Here is a 19214-nt window from a genome sequence, read left to right on the forward strand (position 1 = left end):
CCAACCTCACAATTAGGTTTGTGGTGGAGCTCTGTTTGATTTTCTGAGGTATTACTGATGTATATTATCTCACATAGGGTAAAATATAGGAGTTGGAGGCTACAATGTAGAAAGTGAAGACTCCAAGCAGAGCAACTGCTATGATAATGTAGAGGCTCTATAAGCAAAGCAACTTCTACGACATAAGTAACAAGGGACGACTCCACTCCATTACTACATATCAATTAATAACGAATAAACCAAATCAGACACACACACTGCACACGTTACAAGATGGAATTAAGCTTTGTTTATGGAGTTCTCTTGGAAAGAGCTGAGCAAATGGATAAAAGTAGAAGCAGAAAAGAAGCAAATAGAGATGAGGCAAGCGAAGTTGCAAGGTAACGACAAAACTTGTCGTAGACATTACAAATCTTATTCCAGCCAACGTCTTCGTTTCCTTTCAATGCAAATCCTCCCGCCGTTCCCGTCGCAAACGCCAAAATCCCCAGCATCACCTATTCATAGTATGTATATACCGAATTATATATTGAAAGCCCTAACTTGGACCAGAGGATTCAAAGTTACTTGTAAAATAAGCTACCGTGTCTAAGGAGGTTATGTAAACGGAGATCTGTGCAGTGAATTCATGTCTCAAGAGTAAAGAGATGGAGACAAGTGTTGAGATTAAAGCATAGAAACTAGCCACCACAAGTGCCACCACAAGGAATCTGCATTAGCCAACATGCAACAATTTCGAGTTTAAACTAACAAGCCGTTCCTTGATTATGATCATAAGTCATAACATGGAGGAAGAAACGAACATGAAAGCGGGAGATTCTTTGAACTCGGCAGAGACAGGAGCCGGAGATGGAACTCCGGGGATCTGAGTCATTTCGGTCTGGTCGCTGGTCACCATTACTATAAGAGCAGTCAGAGTGGCGGAGAAAAGAAGAACTCTTGTTATCACATCTATCTTCCGGAAACCTAAAAAACTGGCGCATGAAGATGGTGGTGGTGGTGGTAGTAGTACTAGTGCAGCGGACTCCGGAATTGGTTCAGATTTGCCGACTTCTGGGTCGGGGTTCCCTATAGATGCCATCAGATGATTTATATCTTTTTGTGGTTAAGTTTGGACTATGTGTTACAAAATTGGGCGCTACATATATAGTCCCGGCCGGTGATGATGAGTTGTAATTACCCTCACGCCAAGAAATGAATTTATATATCAATTATGGAGTGTAAAATATATATTTTTGAAATTAATTATTGTAATCTGATCAATTAATAAAAGTATTTTCTTTTGTACTCTGCAAACACCTTTTGACAAATACATTAGATGTTGTAGTTTCATTTTAAAGTTGTACGTATATAGTTGTGGATACTATAGATACAAATACAATGGAACGTGTTAGGCCAACCCCGGGAAGGTTGAGGAAATTGGGCGACGATAATCAAGATGGTAAAAGCAAAATCGTATAAAAGTAATTAAGGAACATTAGGGAGTGGTTAAACAATCATCTGCAAGAAAAATATCTAATTTTATATATGCTCTTAGGTATCACTTTGCTTTCTACTTGTGGCTGTAAAAAACATTATTAAACTGCAAGAAACAAAAGTCTATTAGCATTATTACCACTTCTCAAACATATTATATAGTCCAGTAACATGCTTAAACCATGGATCATAAAACTATTTCGGATACTATATATATAGTCGAAAGAGAGACCAGGTTGTCTAGACTCCAAAGCAAAATCACCAAATTTTATACCAAGAAATTGGGAGACAGTGACACACAAGTCAAGAATAACACAAAAAGTCAAACAGAACAGTAATAATATATGCTAATCGGGCTTGGGATTGGGCTGTAAGGATCCATTAAGCTTATTTTTGTGACCTAACGAAGTCCATCTAAAGCCCGGGAATATTCCAAAACTCTCTTGCTCAGTTGGCGGGTAATTCCTATTCGACGAAGCGAATGGGTACATCGTAGCCATAGATTTAATAAACCTAATCAACGATCATAAATAACCCTGAAGCTTCGGTCGTTTCGGAGGGTCTTCACTTAGCAATTTGTATCTCGAAATTGTCACTTTTTTTTTTTATTTTACTTTCCCAGAAGCGAACCCTCGATCTCAAAGGCGAAACCTGATTCGTAGCTTTTTCCATGGCGAGGATTTCGAATTCCGATGAGGCTTTCTCGTCTGAGGAGGAAGAGGAGCGGGTTAAGGAAAACGAAGAAGTAGAAGACGAGGAGGAGCTCGAGGCTGTTGCTCGTTCTTCTGGCTCCGACGATGACGAAGTAGCCCCCGCTGACGAATCCCCACTCTCCGACGGAGAAGCCGCCCCTATGGAAGACGATTACGAGGTAATTGCAGGCTGATTTCGTTTCCATGGCCGTGAATTTCGAATTCTCAGTGAACTCTGCGTTTTTTGTTTAAATACTTGGGATTACATTGGATTTGGCGTTCGTGTTTTCCTTCATTGTGGTAATATGGTGTATGCAGGACGAAGAAGATGAAGAAAAAGCTGAAATCAGCAAACGTGAGAAAGCCAGACTTAAGGAGATGCAGAAGTTGAAGAAGCAGAAGATTCAGGAGCTGCTGGACTCACAAAATGCTTCCATTGATGCTGATATGGTGCGTTGTTTTGAAACTAACTATTTCCAGGTTTTAATTTGCTTTTCCTTCTTGTAATTTGGGGTTTTGACGATTTTGAATCGTTTCATGTATTTAGAACAATAAGGGAAAAGGGAGATTGAAGTATCTTCTGCAGCAGACTGAGTTATTTGCACACTTTGCTAAAGGTGATGCATCCTCTTCTCAGAAAAAGGGGAAAGGAAGGTGAGTTTTGATGTAATTGATATCACACAGCAATCAATTGATTTCTCATAGCCCTGATTTATTGGGTTTTAACTTGAACCTTCAGGGGTCGTCATGCTTCCAAAATAACTGAAGAAGAGGAAGATGAAGAGTATCTTAAGGAAGAAGAGGATGGCTTAACTGGATCTGGAAACACACGGTTGCTTACACAGCCCTCTTGTAAGTAACTGTATTTTGCTATTTAATCTAGGATTGTTGCATATTGATGGTCTGTCTGGGAGCAATAAGTACAATATGATTGGCATCTCTGTCCATTTGCGAATTTAGAAATATTGTTGTGACATTACACTCACAGTTACCATGTAGAATAGTGTCTTAACTTTCTAGAAAGCTTGAGATTCATCTTTTACTTCTCAATTGATAGGTATTCAAGGGAAGTTAAGAGATTACCAATTAGCTGGTTTAAACTGGCTCATTCGGCTGTATGAGAACGGCATCAATGGAATTCTTGCTGATGAAATGGTAAACAATGGCTCCCCCAAGGATCTAGGTAAAAATAAGTTCTCTATTTTCCATGATGCTAGTCATTAAACCATTTTTTTCTGTGGTGTAGGGTCTGGGGAAGACGCTTCAGACGATTTCTTTGTTGGCATACCTTCATGAATACAGGGGAATCAATGGCCCTCATATGGTGGTTGCTCCAAAATCAACCCTTGGTAATTGGATGAACGAAATTCGACGGTTTTGTCCTGTCCTACGCGCTGTGAAATTCCTTGGTAATCCTGAGGAGAGGGTAAGTCAGGAGCTGTCTACCATTTCAGTGTTTCATGGAAATTTTTACCCTAGATTCTGAGATGTCTGCTAAATAATGCAGAGACATATTCGAGATGACCTGTTAGTTGCTGGGAAATTTGATATTTGCGTCACAAGCTTTGAGATGGCCATCAAAGAAAAGACAGCACTTCGTCGTTTTAGCTGGCGTTATATTATCATCGATGAAGCGCATCGAATCAAGAATGAGAATTCACTTCTTTCTAAAACCATGAGACTTTTTAGCACCAATTATCGACTTCTTATCACGGGAACCCCACTTCAGGTATTTGCTCTTATCTTATGCTTTTTTGACACTGAAGTATTTTTTTGTTAAGTAGCTTATCACGGGGACTTTTATAGCTTCTTTAGTCTCTCTGTTTTCGATAATGTTGTATAGCTGGCTATACTCATAGTTCTTCATATATGCAGAATAATCTCCATGAACTGTGGGCTCTTCTCAATTTTCTTCTGCCTGAGGTTTTTAGTTCAGCAGAGACTTTTGATGAATGGTTTCAAATTTCTGGTGAGAATGATCAGCAAGAAGTTGTTCAACAACTTCACAAGGTATGCATGTACTCATTGCTTCTATCGAGTTTATGTCATTTCTATTATTTGGCTAATCGCTTTCTTATATCCTTTTAGGTTCTTCGACCATTTCTTCTTCGTAGACTGAAATCAGATGTTGAGAAAGGCTTACCACCGAAGAAGGAGACGATACTTAAAGTTGGCATGTCTCAGATGCAAAAACAATACTACAAGGCTTTATTGCAGAAGGATCTTGAAGCAGTTAATGCTGGTGGAGAACGCAAACGTTTGCTAAACATTGCAATGCAACTTCGTAAATGCTGCAATCACCCTTATCTATTCCAGGGTGCAGAGCCTGGTCCCCCTTATACCACAGGAGATCACCTTATAACAAATGCTGGTAAGACTAGCATTCAATCTAAACTCTGCAGAATTACATGGATTTTTTTTTTGTGAAGCATATTTATATTGTTATTTGTAGGTAAGATGGTTCTCTTGGATAAATTGCTTCCTAAGCTGAAGGAACGTGATTCGCGGGTTCTGATATTCTCTCAGGTGAATGTTGCTACAGAACAGTTGGAGATAGTGGTTTCCTACAGTTCACCATCTTTGTTTTTTTATTTCTGTTCTATATGAAGTCTGAGCGATTTTCTTTTCTTTGCTCATGTTATCAGATGACAAGGCTTTTGGATATTCTTGAGGATTATTTAATGTATCGCGGTTATCTCTATTGCCGTATTGATGGAAATACTGGTGGGGATGAACGAGATGCCTCCATAGAAGCCTACAACAAGCCAGGAAGTGAGAAATTTGTTTTCCTGTTATCGACTAGAGCCGGAGGGCTTGGTATCAATCTTGCTACTGCAGATGTTGTGATCCTTTATGATAGTGACTGGTAAGTCTCTTATCATTTCGACTGTAGTTTATGGGTATTCTCTTCACTTTTGACGAGTCTGGCTGATTTTGATAGGAACCCGCAAGTTGACTTGCAAGCTCAGGATCGTGCTCATAGGATTGGTCAAAAGAAAGAAGTTCAAGTGTTTCGATTCTGCACTGAGGTTGATATTCTCCCCGTATCAATCAAGTAGGAACAGCCTAAAAGAGTTTAAATTAATAGTGTTTGTTGTCTACAGTCTGCTATTGAGGAGAAAGTGATTGAGAGAGCTTACAAGAAGTTGGCGCTTGATGCCCTGGTAATTCAACAAGGGCGATTGGCAGAGCAGAAAAGTAAGTTTTTTATCATATGATCACAAAATGCTTTGTTTCATCTCTGGCGGATATAAAATTATCTTACTATACTATGCAGCTGTCAATAAGGATGAGTTGCTTCAAATGGTTAGATATGGTGCTGAGATGGTGTTCAGTTCTAAAGATAGCACAATCACAGACGAGGATATTGATAGAATCATTGCCAAAGGAGAGGAGGCAACAGCTGAACTTGATGCCAAGATGAAGAAATTTACAGAAAATGCAATACAGTTTAAAATGGATGACAGTAAGGGTGCCATGAACCTTTTTCTCCCCTACTACGCTGTGTAAATTTTGTAATGTCTGGATAACCTGCTGTTTGATTTGTTGCAGGTGCTGACTTCTATGATTTTGATGATGAAAATAAGGTAACTCTTTTATATATTTCTGCATAGGTTGAGCTTTGATGTCATACCCTAGTTATGCTCTGCATTATTGAACCCTTGTCGTTTTTTTTTAGGATGAGAACAAGCTTGATTTTAAGAAAATTGTGAGCGACAATTGGAATGATCCACCAAAGCGGGAGAGAAAGCGCAAGTAAGTGTTCCTTTTGCTTTATACATTGTGCGTCCTATTTTCCAGTCCTCATAAACTTTATCTAACAGAAACATACCTTTTGTTTTATCTACTGTATCTTCAGCTACTCTGAATCTGAATACTTTAAGCAAACATTGCGGCAAGGTGGTCCAGCTAAACCTAAAGAGCCTAGAATTCCGCGCATGCCCCAGTTGTGAGTACTTCAACAAACTCTACTCTCATTGTTGGATGCCTTTTCCCTGTCTTGCGATTTTCTTACACTAGAAATCTAATTTATTATCCATCCTTCAGGCACGATTTCCAGTTCTTCAACATTCAGAGATTGACCGAGTTGTATGAAAAGGAAGTACGTTATCTCATGGTAGGGATCTCTAAACGAAGCACTCATCACTGTTTTGATTTGCTTAAGAGCGAGTGTTTTGCTAATAAAAGCAATTTGCTTCACTTTGGTTTCAGCAAACACATCAGAAAAATCAGTTGAAAGACACAATTGATGTTGAAGAACCAGAAGGTCAAGCTTAGTTTCTCAGCATGTGTCCACTTTGTTAACATGTTTTTCCAGCAAACCTATTACTGATTATGAAATGTTTTGTTAAAAGGTGGTGATCCCTTAACTGCTGAAGAAGTAGAAGAAAAGGAGCAATTATTGGAGGAGGCAAGTGAATACGATTAATGTTAAAGTAGTCTTAGACATTTAATTTGGTAGGCTTTATTTAATTCTTTGTAATTTTCAATCTCCAGGGCTTCTCCACATGGAGTAGAAGAGACTTCAATACTTTCCTTCGGGCTTGTGAGAAGTATGGCCGTAACGACATAAAAAGCATTGCCTCTGAGATGGAAGGAAAGACAGAGGAAGAAGTTGAAAGATATGCCAAAGTATTCAAAGAGCGATACAAGGAACTGAACGGTATGTAACATCTTTCAACGCTAAGATTCTTGCGTGTTTTGACATATTGCTAAGGTAATTTCTACCTAAAAAAAATGAGTTTATGCTAAGTAAGTTTATCATCATTCCCTCTAAATATGTAGACTATGATAGAATCATTAAGAACATTGAGAGGGGAGAGGCAAGAATCTCTAGGAAAGATGAAATCATGAAAGCCATCGGAAAGAAACTGGATCGCTACAGAAACCCTTGGCTTGAACTGAAGATACAATATGGTCAGAACAAAGGGAAGCTGTACAATGAAGAGTGCGATCGTTTCATGGTACGTCTTTTTCTCGTTTCTTTTGTTGTTGTATTGTTTCATTAATTTTATCATGAAGTTTGATTGTTGGGGAACTTTGTGGTTAAAAACAGATCTGCATGATCCACAAACTTGGTTATGGGAATTGGGATGAGCTAAAGGCAGCATTCAGGACATCGCCTTTGTTCAGGTTTGACTGGTTTGTGAAATCCCGCACGAGTCAGGAACTTGCAAGAAGATGCGACACTCTGATTCGACTGATCGAGAAAGAAAACCAAGAGTTTGATGAAAGAGAGAGGCAGGCCCGTAAAGAAAAGAAGCTCGCAAAGGTAAAAGTTGCAATGTTATTCACATATATATAAAGGTCTTTTGATTTGACTTTCTTAGGGTGCTTAATCATTTTCTGGTTTTTGAATGTTTGAAGAGTGCAACACCATCAAAGCGAACCGTAGGAAGACAAGCAAGTGAGAGTCCTTCATCGACGAAGAAGCGAAAGCACCTCTCGATGAGATGAGATCATGTGTTTTAGAGATTTGTCAAGTCTCTGTTGTTACATATATATAATTAAGCTAATTCTAAGAAAACATATCAAATGGATTTCATTCTGCTTTCGTGAATGTTTGTCCTGTTTTGACTTGGATTTAATGAAATCACTTTCACTCTTTTCTTCTATACTTTACTAGTGATTTGCATTTTCCACACGTAAGAGCCTGATTTATTCAATGATTGAATTATAGATGTCGTGTGTCGAATACAAAATTACAAGAACAGGGAAGAGAAAACGTGAACACTAGATTTGTTTCTGCTATTTCCTTCGTTAGCAAACTTTTTGAATTGCTGCTCCAAACTCATACAGGGGACTTGTCATGAATCGAATGTAGTAGCTTGAATAAGGCCATTTATTAATCGTTTTTCAAGAAGAAAAACCAAGAGAGAGAGAAAGTAGTAGTAGAGAGAGAGAGATGGCCGTATGAAGAGAATATATTATATATGGACAAATGGTCAATGACAGAAGCTTTTGGTCTCTCTGCTTCCATCAAATCTCAGACCCCAAAAATAATCTTCTTTCTTAATGTTGCTTAGTTCATGAAGAATTGAGGATATTTTTCCTCTTTTTTTTTTCTGTTCTTTTTTTTTTTTAACTTGAAGTCTTAGCTTCTATGCTGCCACTGACGCTGGCCGAGTCACCACTCGTCTCAGCGGGCTCTGGACGGCTCAAGCTACTGACTGTTGAAGATGAAACTGCAGCAGTCGCAGCCTCCTTGGTGGGTTCATTGCTTGAGCTTGCTGGAGCTGATGAGCCGCTGAGCGAGGATGATCCAATTGGGTAAGGAGCCACAGGCATGTCGGTTAGTGAAGATGCAGACGGGCTGTAGCTAAGCGAAGAACTCATTGAGTGATCAAACTTGCACGCCGGTCCAAACTTGCAGATTCCATGTTGAGTAAAGTGTGTGCATTGCGCTACCCCCTGTCAAAATATTAAAAACATCGTCTCAAACAAAAAACTAGCAAAAAGTTATCATGTCCATAGAAAAAAAAAGAACAAGACTTACAGGACGAAGTGGAAGGCCAATGGAGCTGAGGACAAGGCCAGTTTTAGGTGGAACTGCATCTACAGGATGATGGTATCGGCACGAGGATCCAAATTTACAGTCACCAGTTCTCATGAAGTATTGACACTCAGGTTGATCAGGTCGCTGAGGAAAGTCTTTTGAGGTATTTGAAGAAGGTCCTGATTGATATTGACCTGTATATACAGTAGCCGAAGGAGATAACGGCGCAATTCCATAAACAGAACTCGATCCAATAGACGGTTGAGTTCCAGGGGAAGGCATTGCACTTAAAGAAGCCTTAAAAAAAAAGTGATAAAAGAGTCTTTCAGCAAAAGAGTAGCAATGACGAAACCACAAAAGCTTTGGATTTTAGATTACCTGGTAAGGATGCCAACCAGGGTATGGAACCATTCCAGGAGGCAGAACCATTGGAGGACCGTAAGGGCTTTGAAGATATGGACCAGGTAAAAGAGATGGCCTAGTCAAAACTAACCCATATTGTTGAGACGAAGGAACGGGTTGAGACTGAAGTGTCGGATAAATAGTCTGCAACTGCGGCTGTGGCTGTGGCTGTAACTGCTGCTGTTGCGGCTGAGGTGGACCTTGTACCGCGAGTGGCACGGGATGGTTAAATCTACAAGTCAAACCAAATTTACACTGACCAGTTCTCATGTAGTAAGAACACTCTTTCTCTCCCTGCAATCAAAATTTCAAAGAGCATTAAAAGAGATCATACAAATAATAATGTGGACACCTCAAATAAACCAAATTTGGAGAGAGATTAGAACAACACAAACCTGACGTAATGGAAATCCCAAATAACTTAGCGAGACAGGCGCAACGGAACCACTCCCTCCTTGCCTAGGATGATGATACTTGCAAGAAGCTCCGAATTTACACGTTCCCGTTCTCATAAAATGCTGAGCACAAAAAAAAGTTCACAATATAAAAACAAAAGAAGGGGACAAAGATCTTATAAAAAACTGCATTGCTCTAAAAAAGAGAGACTGAGAGATTTACAAAACCTGACAAACCGGATGTCCCATCCTCTCAGGTAAAGCTCCAGCTTCTCCTCTAACACCTCCTCCAATCACCTAAAACATCATCATCAAATCAGAGCTTTACAAAATAACCAATAATAACTACAATCACTGGTGGTTCATTCAACGATCTGATCATCAGAATCAGTAACTGATCTGAAACTGAAATTGGTTAACTATATAATAATAAAAGAAGGAGAATATAGAATTATACCGCTCCACGATCTCGAGGGTGATTAAACCGACATCTTGACCCGTACCCGCAAACACCGGTTCTCATGTAATAAATACAATCAGGCTCGTCAGGTCTCTCCGGGTACGGTTCTCCTCCACCACCACCACCACCGCCGCCGCTCAACCCTAACCGCCACATAGAAGCTACAAAAATCACACATTTGAAACAGAATCCGTTAATTTAAAACAGCTCTAATCGCAGATTAAAGCCTCCAAGAAAAAGAAAAAAGACATTACCTTCAAGTCCGGTGTCGCCACCATGAGAAGTCCATTCAAGAGATGGATCCGATCGCGACCCTTCTTCACCGGGGCGACCGTACCTCTCCATTGATAGAGACCCTAATCTCTCTACAGCAGAGGGCAGATGAGATAAAATCCCTCAAAACAGCTAAAGATCAAGTCTTTTTTGCTTTTGTGAGAATGTTCAAGCTCCGATCAAAGAAGAGTGTTGCAAAAAAACCTAAAGTTGAAGAAAAAATCGGCAGATCGTAGTTTTGCTTCCACACCACTCTCAGTCGCTTTGATCTTTCTCTCTTTCTCTCTCTCTCTCTGCCTTCCTTCAAAGCTGAAACTTTTTTTATTTTTTTTTGAACTAAATAAAAATAATAATTTTATAATTTAATTTTTCGGCTACGAAATATTTTATTATTATTTTTGGGTCCGTAAACAAGTTTTTGTTTTTTTGGGTTTTGTAAGGAAGTGATGGGGAAGTTTTTTGTTGATCTTTCTTAATGCGTGCTCGCTTTTTTCGTGGGTGTGTTGTTTTGCCGGTGGTGGTTAATTTATTATTCTACGCGCCCAAAACTTAATCCTATACTAATTAATTAGTGCACTTCTCTTCCTTTTTTTCACATTTACATAAATATTTTGTTGTCAGTAGTACGTAAATAAAATATATAAAACTACAATTGAATTCAGGTAAAAAAATGTATTAGGAAAGCTTCTTTTTTAAAAAAAGTATATTAGGAAAGCTTATTACAATGATAGAATCAGTTAAGGGTGCTATATTTGGTTGTACTTTAAAAATCATTAAGTCTATAAATTTTCGACCTGTTTTTCTGTTTCTTGTTTATTTTGTACAATTCATTCATTCATGTATAAGGACAGGGACGTTGATTATATTGATTTGTTAGGTTTTAGTACAGATTATTACAGTACTAGCTTATACAAAATATACTTATGGCCAATTTTATTTCTTGTTTTAGTTAAAATGGTTTACATTATATATGAATCCTGTCTATAGTTACTATATTTTTATTTTTAAGTATATCATTGCAAACGATAATTTCTTTTGTTTTTTTTATGATATCCGGCTAAACAATGGAATCGCAATTATTTTGATCAAATATACATGCCATTTGACATATGAAGACTGTTTATTTCTTATTTTGAAATTACTTGGGATGATTTCACTACCTTTTTTAAAAAGGATTAAAGAGATTATATCTTCTGTCTTTAAATTTTAATCAATGGACCACGACACACGTCCATGGAGAAATTGGATTTTATGGGTCAAAGACAATGCTGCCACTACAAAATGCAAAATTTGAATTTAAAAAAGCAATGAATCTCTCACTATCCTTGTTTTTTAATTGTTCCAGAAAATAAAAATAAAAATAAATGATGTCTATCAGTATCAGTCCATGAGCATGGGTAAAAATAGTATTATGTGATATCAGTTTGTTTGGTTCCATTCACCTAAACTCCATTTTCCATAAAATTTACACGTATAGTTATTTCTAAATGTGACTGTAACAAGAAAAAAACAAATATCAAACCAATAAATTTCGACTGAGACACAGTTACAAATATAGATGTCCATGGTATTTACAGACTAGTTAATGCTATCTACTGTGATGCGATGAAAAGAATAAGCAGAGTCGTATGTATAGCTTAGTTATTTTTTTAATCCCGTCTGAAGTCGGAACTTTGCGAAGTAAGATATTATTTTCTCAAGAAAAAAAAAACATGTTCCCATTGCATTTTTAATAAATTTTGGATCTATTTGTAGCGTCTGACATTCAGTTGCTAAAGAAAGACGCGTGAATGGTTCAGAGGAAGATTTGTGAGCAATAATAATAAGACTTTAACATCACTTAGAGAAGTCAAATTGGTTTGGTCATGAGATGACCAATCCAACGGCAACACAAAGCACTAGGGGTGATGACAACGGTCGAGATCTGTTCCAAAGTCACTTTCCATTGAACTGATGACCAAACGAACCAGATGGCTCATTGAGTGTAGTAGGTAAAGAAGCCCATTCTCTTCATAATTTTATAATTAAAAACTTACAGAAGCTTTATTTTATGTTCCTCTCCATATGAGAATTACTTGAATAAACAAATAAACAACTAAATAGAATTAAGTTTTTATTAGGACCACAGATTGTTCAGCATAGTAACAATTTTAACAATGTTTGCGCAACAAGTTATTTTGCTATATTTTATATTTATCTTTTATGACTTGAACAAAAAAGGTCGGACTATATATTATGATTGTAAAAGAAACTTTTCAAAGTTCTTAGTATACTTAATGATACCATTAATGGAATCAATTTCGATATGCTGCATATCTGAAATTACAAAAAAAAAAAAAAAAAGTAGCCAAGATCTTGCATACACAAAAGAAACTTTCATATCAAATAATCATGTTTTAAATTAAAAGTAGATTTCCTAATAGTACCCCAAAAATTATAAAAGTAATGAAAAAAAGTCTTTATGGTTGAGACCAAATACTTGTTAAACTATGAGTATCAATTCCATGTCACCTCATAGAAAGGAAAAAAAAAATTCGTTTGTAAAGTCGAAAAGTGAAAATTAGTCAGCCGGATGGAGAATTAAAAAGCATTTTGCAAAGGAAGTAAAAGAGTAATAAATAATAAGTTAATAAAAAAAATTGGTAATAAAAAAAAAAAGAAGATGAATTGAAGAAGGTTTGACTTGGACAAGAATGAGCCACATGTGATCAGCTTTTGGAGATTGTGTTTTATTCTGCCCAAAGGATCTTTTGGACCATAAACATCCCTCCTTTCTTCATCTACCAAATGTCGGCGAGATAAAATAATTTTTTTTATTTTATTTTATCTTTTATAAAATAAAAAATAAAAAAAGTTTCAGTGTACATTATTGTTTTCTAACTTTTAAAATTACTACTACTACTACTATTTAATTATAATATTGGGCACGATAACATCGTTGTCTTATTTGTTGCATGACGTTTTTACTTATATAATTTTTTCGAAGAGTATCTCTTTCTCTTTCTTTTTCTTTTTATTCAAAGGTGAATTATACAAGCACGTGTACGTCTTACGTCTAACAACAACACGAACAACTCTAGTAACCTAAACATACCGGTAAATAAGAGAAAGCTGATTCTTTAAACCGCGGACTTATTAAAAACCTACTCGTAACAACTCTTATTGGGTCTTTTCACAATGGCATCTTCATCCACAGTTCATCTGTTTTTTCCAAAAAACTTTTACCGACAGGAATACACAGAAACATTGACTCATAAAGATCGTAGAATCATTGTGTGAGGGAAACAACAACGACAACAAAAAGTAGAAAGATTGAGATAAAAGGTGTGTAGTAGAAATATACACACCTTTATTCTTTATTCTTTTTGTTTTTAATTCTGTTTTCTTCAATATTGTGAAGCTTTAAGGATTTTTTTTTGTTTTTGTTTTGTAATAGCCCATCTTCATCAGAGGATATATGATACCTTAGAAAGATTTTAAAGAAGGTCCAACAACAACACATATATTCTAAAATGTTATTCCTTTATCTCCAGATAGCACCAAAGGGGATATAGATACCTCAACATCTTCGAATTGGGGCTTCGACGTGTTGTATCGATCTTTCTTAATCCCAAGTCCCACCTGAAAACACCAGTAGATTTTACTACCTCAATCAAGTTTATGCTTTGATTCCTTCTTATCAGATACATATGCAAGTACGTCCATCAAGCCAATATGCTCTAATAACATACACAAGAATACGGATTTGGTTAGGACAGAAACAACATAAATTTTAAAAAACAGTTTTCTGTATTAATTACCGAGACAACATGAGCATGGCTACTTTCATAAATCTATAGCAAAGCTACTCTAAAAAGTAAAAACTTAAGGAGAAATGTCTCTAAGAAATTCTCAAAACGAAACCCTAAATCCTCTCAGACAAGAGTATGGATGGACTAAATTACACAACTCTTGATCATGGCAAGAAAGAGTACAATCACTACCAAGATTTGTGAGGCCCAATATAAATAGTAGTTTGTTGACAAGTCACAAAATTGACTAAATTAAAATTTGCATATTTAATAGGCCCAATCTGGCCCGAATACATATTTAATTTGTTGTGAAGTTAAATTTATTAAGCAGCGTGTTATGAAAAGTATATACTTTTTTTTTTTATATACTTTTAATTGGTAATCTGATGATTTAAAAGTCTAATTAATCTTTGGTTGCGATCCACATGACAAATCTTCTTTATTAAGATGTTCATATTGATAAAAAATCGCAATAGAAATACTATTAATCTTCGGTTGCGATCCACATGACAAATCTTTTTAAACAAGTACACTAAACCACCACAGATTACGACCGTAGGTTTGGTTGTGGATTTCATATATATATATATACACATTGCTTGTTATCATTTCTTTAAATTAATCCTCCTTACGGAAAATTAAAAATACAATAGCCTAACTAACACTGAATCCGCAATTATTACGTCTTGGATCAATTATTTTACTACTATTATATAGTACCATCGTGTTTTGTAACCGACATCGATATTTTTATAAATAAGAAATGAAAACTGTGGCAGTGTTATATTATTAATCATCATGAATATCCGTCGACACTTTCTATTTATTATTAACAAGGAATATCCGAATCTACAATTGAAATGAAAGAGCACAAAACATTCCAAAAAGTAAAAAGAAGCATTTTGATCCAGTTGGTTTGGACAATGTATGGATGGCATCGTAACGTAACATCCCCAACTCAAAAAAGGATATACTCAGTCGGTTGATTGGTGTCCTTCTAGAGTTCTTCTTTTATATATTTTTGGCTCAGAACTGTGGACTTTTAAATTGAGATATATTATATAGTTTTCTTGTTAATCATATATAGAGATATTATTATAATGATGGTGCCAACGCGTTAATCATTTTATATTGAGGTTAAGTAGAGAGACATTAATTACATAGATAAAGATATAAACTCGTTGCAGAAAGAAAAGGTTAGAAAGATACTCCTAACTCGTAAGCGATGATTTCTTTTTTAGAAATATACAATCTGTAATCGGAACATAGAATGCGTATAACAAAAGAAGCATAAAGAACTTGTAGAGAAGATTGACCAAAACGGATATACACAAACTATTGTTCTTTGCGGTTCAGCGCAAACACATTATCGCATGAGACACACAATCCAAGTCGTAGGGGACACGTTTACCGCACCGACATTGAATTTTCTTAGGCTTCGTTTTACCTTATCTCCCCAAACTAACGTGCTTGCACGAAACTATGTTCCCTTTTTCTTCTCTTTTTATTTTATGGGGGAAGAACAAAACAAAACATCAAAATGGGTTTCGTGTGTGAATCATACACATTGTCTTATTATTACTGCCATTTGTGTTACATGATTTACAAAGTCAAATGCATTTTTTTTTTTTAGCTTTTTCTGTACAATGTCAGCTAAGAACAATAATAACAACAACAACAAGAAGAAGAACAGCTGACATTATTATTATTCACAAACATAAGAATGAAACAAATGGGATTATTGAGAGTGCGCGCTTCATAAAACATAAGAAGCGGCAAATCATTTTGGTTAGCCGAAAGTTTTCTCGGTGCTGTAACACATGTACAAGAACCCATCATCCTCCTTAAAAGTATTGTAGAGTGAGTCCATGCGACTAGCTGCACATAATCAAAAGACCAAGTGTTAACTTGTTAAGTCTTTTAACATAGATGATGATGATGATGATTGTTAGATTATAATTACCGGTTTGAGGAAGAGTGTTGTGTACAAAAACAAAGAGAGCCTTGGATGGATCTAACTGCATCCTTTGGCTAAGCATATGGATGAAATGTCCAACAGTCATGTCTCGTGGGACCAAGTATCTGCAAAGTAACAAGAATGATTAATTTAATTAATTAGGACAGGTTTCACTTTTTTTGTTTCAACAACAATACAACAGCTAAAAAAATTGATGTCACAACTCACTTGTTCTTCTCCATGTCTGGGAGATCCGCGTTTGAATATTTCTCAATGATCACCTAAACAATAATAGTTCAAATCAAACATAAATATACCAAGCACACAATTGATTCATAGAAGATTTCTCTGTATTGAGAAAGAAATATTAAAGGGTAACATAATAATAATAATAATAATACACTTGTGCATTTTGGGGCTAATGTGACATTGACCAAGAGTGAAGGAATCAGCAAACAAAACGCACAAACTAAGTCAAAATATATATCAGATCCCAGATCAGAACCATAGAGCGGTAACTAATTCTTAAATATAGAACACAGATTCACAGAAACTAGTCTAGCAATTAGAAAACAGACATAGAGTCAAAAATTAGACTAAATCGATTCTCGAAACCCTAAGGAGGAAACCCACAATCACACGGCAACTCAGAAGACAGAGCCAACAAGAAAGAAATCAAAAGATTTTTTTTCTGAAAAAAGAAAACAAAACTAACCGGAACTCTATCTGGGTATTTCGCAATGATGTTCTTCGACTCCTTCAATCGCTCATCTGCAAAAAGACCCGATCAAAACTTGCTTCAGAAGCATCTTTTTTTTAGGGTAAACAAATTCCAAAACAGAGAGATCAAAAAGTACAAACCAGAGGAGAATTGATCCTTGAAAGACTTGACAACAAACCCCATTCTACGATGATGATCTTTCCGACGAGAATCGAATCGGTGAGTTTTTGTTTGTTTGTTTGGTTTGTTTGATTACAGAGAGAGAGAGCAGAGAGAGAAGGATGTGTTCAATATTATCTTTTGTTTCGTTTTGCTTTTGGATTTGATTTGTTTGTTTAAGAAGAAACGGTAAAAGAGATATCAAAGACCAAAGATTTATTTATAGAACCAAAACGACACGCAGTTACCTTACCAACTAATCCATTTTTTTGGACTTTCCCATCTATTTGGGCTTTACTTCTATTTTGTTGGCCCATCTATGTTATTAGATATGGACTTTTCAATCAAAACATTTAACATAAAAAAAAAAAGCTTTATACACATAGCTGCAAGAACAATCAAGTGTATAAGACTGTTTTGAAAGGAAAGCTCTCTCCTTTAGCAGAGAGATTCACAAACTGCAATCATCCTGCCGGCAGATTCTCCTCATCTTTTGTAGCTGCTGTGCGATCCATAACCTTTTGTCTCTCTTGTTCCAAGTAATAGATCTTATCATTCATACCTTCCTTTTCATAAGCCTCCACCATGATCTCAAACGTTCTTGAATCGCTTACACATTGTCTCTCCTTCATTCTTGTGTACACTCTTTCCATCTCTATCAGATCATCAGCTTTAGCACACGCTGATATAACCGCATTGTAAAAAGATGTGTTCTCGGGTATCTCAAACTTTGCAGCCAACTGAACACTACTTATCACCTTGTGGAAAAGACCAGCATTGGCAAATCCGTTAATGAGACAACAAAATGTCTTTGTGTCTGCTTTCATACCTTCGCTACGCATCTGATCAAATGTAAGCTCCATGTTTTTGGCATCACCAACATCCGCAAACGCCTCGATGATGTTGTTGTATGTAGATGTTGTCCATGGAAACTCAAGCTTTCGCATGTATTCCATAACAGAAGACATCTTATCATACATTCTCTTCTTCCCATAAGAACCAATCAAAATATTAAAAGTTCGAGTCTCTGGCTCAATCCCAAAGTTCCTGAACTTTTCGTACCAGCTCTCCATCATATCTATCTTACCCATGTTCCCAAACACACTAAGAATAATATTCATAGTCCACACATCAGGTTTGCAAGCAGTACTCACAAGCATATCAGACAAAACTTTCTCCATCTGATCAAACCTTCCTACCCTACCGTACCCACTTAAAACTATGTTCTGTGTCACAGTGTTTGGAGTTATCATACGTTCGTCCATTTCCTTGTACAACGAATCAACCAAGTCAAATAAAGAAGCATCCACACACGCCTTGAGCAGAGTGCTGTACGTGAAAACATCAGGTTGGCATAAAGGCAAGCTTTTCATCTTGTCAAGAACTGAGAAAGCATCATCAATAAGATTGCTGCGAGTGTAAGCAGCGAGAAGAGCAGTGTAAAGCTCAGCAGTAGGTTCAAGTCCTTCTTCAAGCATTTCGTCGAACAGCTTCTGTGCATGATTTGGTTGTCCAGATTTCCCCAAAAGAACAAGCAGCTTCATATAAGTTCCTTCCTTTGGTTGATAAAACGTTTGTTCCCTCAACATTCCAAAAACCTAATTGAAGCAAAATCATATCTACAGATTTACACAACACACAGACAAAAATTGATTTTAGGAATTCAAAATTCAGATCAAACTCAATTTTGGGGATACCTCAAGAGCTTGTAACCATTGCTTTTTAGCGATGAGATCGGACAAGGTTTCAGTGACGGTGTTAGCCCATCCGTTAGCTTTGCTTCTTCTGTCGAGTTTCTTCTTCACATTCTTCATCGGAGCTCTTCTCGGAGAAACCGGTTCCGTGATTCCGGGGAATTCGCCGTCTTTCCAAAGCCTCTTCTTCGTCGTTGTAGTAGCACTTCCCGGAGATGATTTAGAAGCAGCTAAAACGCATCGTAAGAAGCTCGCGTCTCTGTGATGACGAAACCTACGCTTTCCTTCTGGGAGATGAGACGAACATAGAGATGATGAAAACGAGAGAGACATTGACGACGCCATCGTCTTCTTCCTTCTTCTCACTATCACTCTCTGTTACGGATAATTCCCGTCTCCAACAATACTTTGGTTGGATATGGCCAAATTACCCGGTTTATGTAACCAAACCGGAAACACATCGTAACCGTTCAAAATTATAAAAAGCTCAAACCTTTAGAACCGGACCGAACCGAACCGTTCAAAATTATAAAAAGCTCAAAACATCGTAACCGTTTAAAATTATACGAGACATAACAAACCTATTAACAAGGTAACAAACAAAAATATTTGGATTTACAGATAAAAAAAAAACAAAATCTTCCAACTACACAGAAATATATGCCGAAGAAAAACAAATAAATCCATAGAGGATAATG

The 19214-nt window shown here is 36.7% G+C and overlaps 5 protein-coding genes across 5 annotated transcripts; 1 reads left to right on the forward strand and 4 right to left on the reverse strand.

Moving 5' to 3' along the window:
* Positions 1–39: 39 nt before the first annotated feature.
* LOC104744804 (CASP-like protein 1D2) lies at positions 40–1118 on the reverse strand. Its single transcript, XM_010465908.2, has 3 exons — positions 804–1118; positions 584–710; positions 40–497 (listed from the first exon to the last, which is right to left on the reverse strand). Exons 1-3 carry the CDS (start codon positions 1079–1081, stop codon positions 291–293), a joined length of 612 nt encoding a protein of 203 aa, XP_010464210.1. The 5' UTR covers positions 1082–1118; the 3' UTR covers positions 40–290.
* Positions 1119–1929: 811 nt separating this feature from the next.
* LOC104744805 (ISWI chromatin-remodeling complex ATPase CHR11) lies at positions 1930–7773 on the forward strand. The gene is made up of 24 exons (XM_087488964.1): positions 1930–2347; positions 2487–2618; positions 2716–2822; positions 2908–3020; positions 3226–3323; positions 3415–3594; positions 3676–3897; positions 4044–4178; positions 4257–4539; positions 4621–4694; positions 4814–5034; positions 5110–5197; positions 5273–5366; positions 5446–5634; positions 5721–5755; positions 5848–5924; positions 6028–6117; positions 6216–6285; positions 6381–6435; positions 6524–6579; positions 6666–6831; positions 6954–7132; positions 7225–7440; positions 7536–7773. The coding sequence occupies exons 1-24, from the start codon at positions 2147–2149 to the stop codon at positions 7623–7625; spliced, it is 3171 nt and encodes a 1056-aa protein (XP_087345090.1). The 5' UTR covers positions 1930–2146; the 3' UTR covers positions 7626–7773.
* Positions 7774–8074: 301 nt separating this feature from the next.
* On the reverse strand, positions 8075–10690 carry LOC104744806 (zinc finger CCCH domain-containing protein 34). The gene is made up of 7 exons (XM_010465911.3): positions 10176–10690; positions 9919–10082; positions 9690–9758; positions 9462–9584; positions 9043–9360; positions 8665–8961; positions 8075–8579 (listed from the first exon to the last, which is right to left on the reverse strand). Exons 1-7 carry the CDS (start codon positions 10264–10266, stop codon positions 8250–8252), a joined length of 1392 nt encoding a protein of 463 aa, XP_010464213.1. The 5' UTR covers positions 10267–10690; the 3' UTR covers positions 8075–8249.
* Positions 10691–15530: 4840 nt separating this feature from the next.
* Positions 15531–17034, reverse strand: LOC104744807 (autophagy-related protein 8h). Its single transcript, XM_010465912.2, has 5 exons — positions 16804–17034; positions 16658–16713; positions 16171–16223; positions 15949–16067; positions 15531–15863 (listed from the first exon to the last, which is right to left on the reverse strand). The coding sequence occupies exons 1-5, from the start codon at positions 16844–16846 to the stop codon at positions 15775–15777; spliced, it is 360 nt and encodes a 119-aa protein (XP_010464214.1). The 5' UTR covers positions 16847–17034; the 3' UTR covers positions 15531–15774.
* A 125-nt stretch (positions 17035–17159) lies between these two features.
* On the reverse strand, positions 17160–18930 carry LOC104744808 (pentatricopeptide repeat-containing protein At3g06430, chloroplastic). Its single transcript, XM_010465913.3, has 2 exons — positions 18520–18930; positions 17160–18420 (listed from the first exon to the last, which is right to left on the reverse strand). The coding sequence occupies exons 1-2, from the start codon at positions 18859–18861 to the stop codon at positions 17287–17289; spliced, it is 1476 nt and encodes a 491-aa protein (XP_010464215.1). The 5' UTR covers positions 18862–18930; the 3' UTR covers positions 17160–17286.
* Positions 18931–19214: the final 284 nt, after the last annotated feature.

This window comes from Camelina sativa, chromosome 15 (genome assembly GCF_030686135.1).
Source record: "Camelina sativa cultivar CO46 ecotype springtype chromosome 15, ASM3068613v1".
NCBI classification, from domain to species: Eukaryota; Viridiplantae; Streptophyta; class Magnoliopsida; order Brassicales; family Brassicaceae; genus Camelina; species Camelina sativa.

Coding starts and splice junctions, on each gene's coding strand:
- LOC104744805 (XM_087488964.1), top strand. CDS start 2,147: ATGGCGAGGATTTCGAATTCCGATGAGGCTTTCTCGTCTGAGGAGGAA. Junction 3,324..3,414: donor GAATTCTTGCTGATGAAATG/GTAAACAATGGC, acceptor TCTGTGGTGTAG/GGTCTGGGGAAGACGCTTCA. Junction 5,198..5,272: donor TGTTTCGATTCTGCACTGAG/GTTGATATTCTC, acceptor TGTTGTCTACAG/TCTGCTATTGAGGAGAAAGT.
- LOC104744806 (XM_010465911.3), bottom strand. CDS start 10,266: ATGGAGAGGTACGGTCGCCCCGGTGAAGAAGGGTCGCGATCGGATCCA. Junction 9,759..9,918: donor ACCCTCGAGATCGTGGAGCG/GTATAATTCTAT, acceptor ATGATGTTTTAG/GTGATTGGAGGAGGTGTTAG. Junction 9,361..9,461: donor TGGGATTTCCATTACGTCAG/GTTTGTGTTGTT, acceptor TTTTGATTGCAG/GGAGAGAAAGAGTGTTCTTA.
- LOC104744808 (XM_010465913.3), bottom strand. CDS start 18,861: ATGGCGTCGTCAATGTCTCTCTCGTTTTCATCATCTCTATGTTCGTCT. Junction 18,421..18,519: donor AATGGTTACAAGCTCTTGAG/GTATCCCCAAAA, acceptor TGCTTCAATTAG/GTTTTTGGAATGTTGAGGGA.
- LOC104744804 (XM_010465908.2), bottom strand. CDS start 1,081: ATGGCATCTATAGGGAACCCCGACCCAGAAGTCGGCAAATCTGAACCA. Junction 711..803: donor AAAGAATCTCCCGCTTTCAT/GTTCGTTTCTTC, acceptor TGGCTAATGCAG/ATTCCTTGTGGTGGCACTTG. Junction 498..583: donor ACATAACCTCCTTAGACACG/GTAGCTTATTTT, acceptor TACTATGAATAG/GTGATGCTGGGGATTTTGGC.
- LOC104744807 (XM_010465912.2), bottom strand. CDS start 16,846: ATGGGGTTTGTTGTCAAGTCTTTCAAGGATCAATTCTCCTCTG. Junction 16,714..16,803: donor CAAGGATCAATTCTCCTCTG/GTTTGTACTTTT, acceptor GTCTTTTTGCAG/ATGAGCGATTGAAGGAGTCG. Junction 16,224..16,657: donor AATACCCAGATAGAGTTCCG/GTTAGTTTTGTT, acceptor ATTATTGTTTAG/GTGATCATTGAGAAATATTC.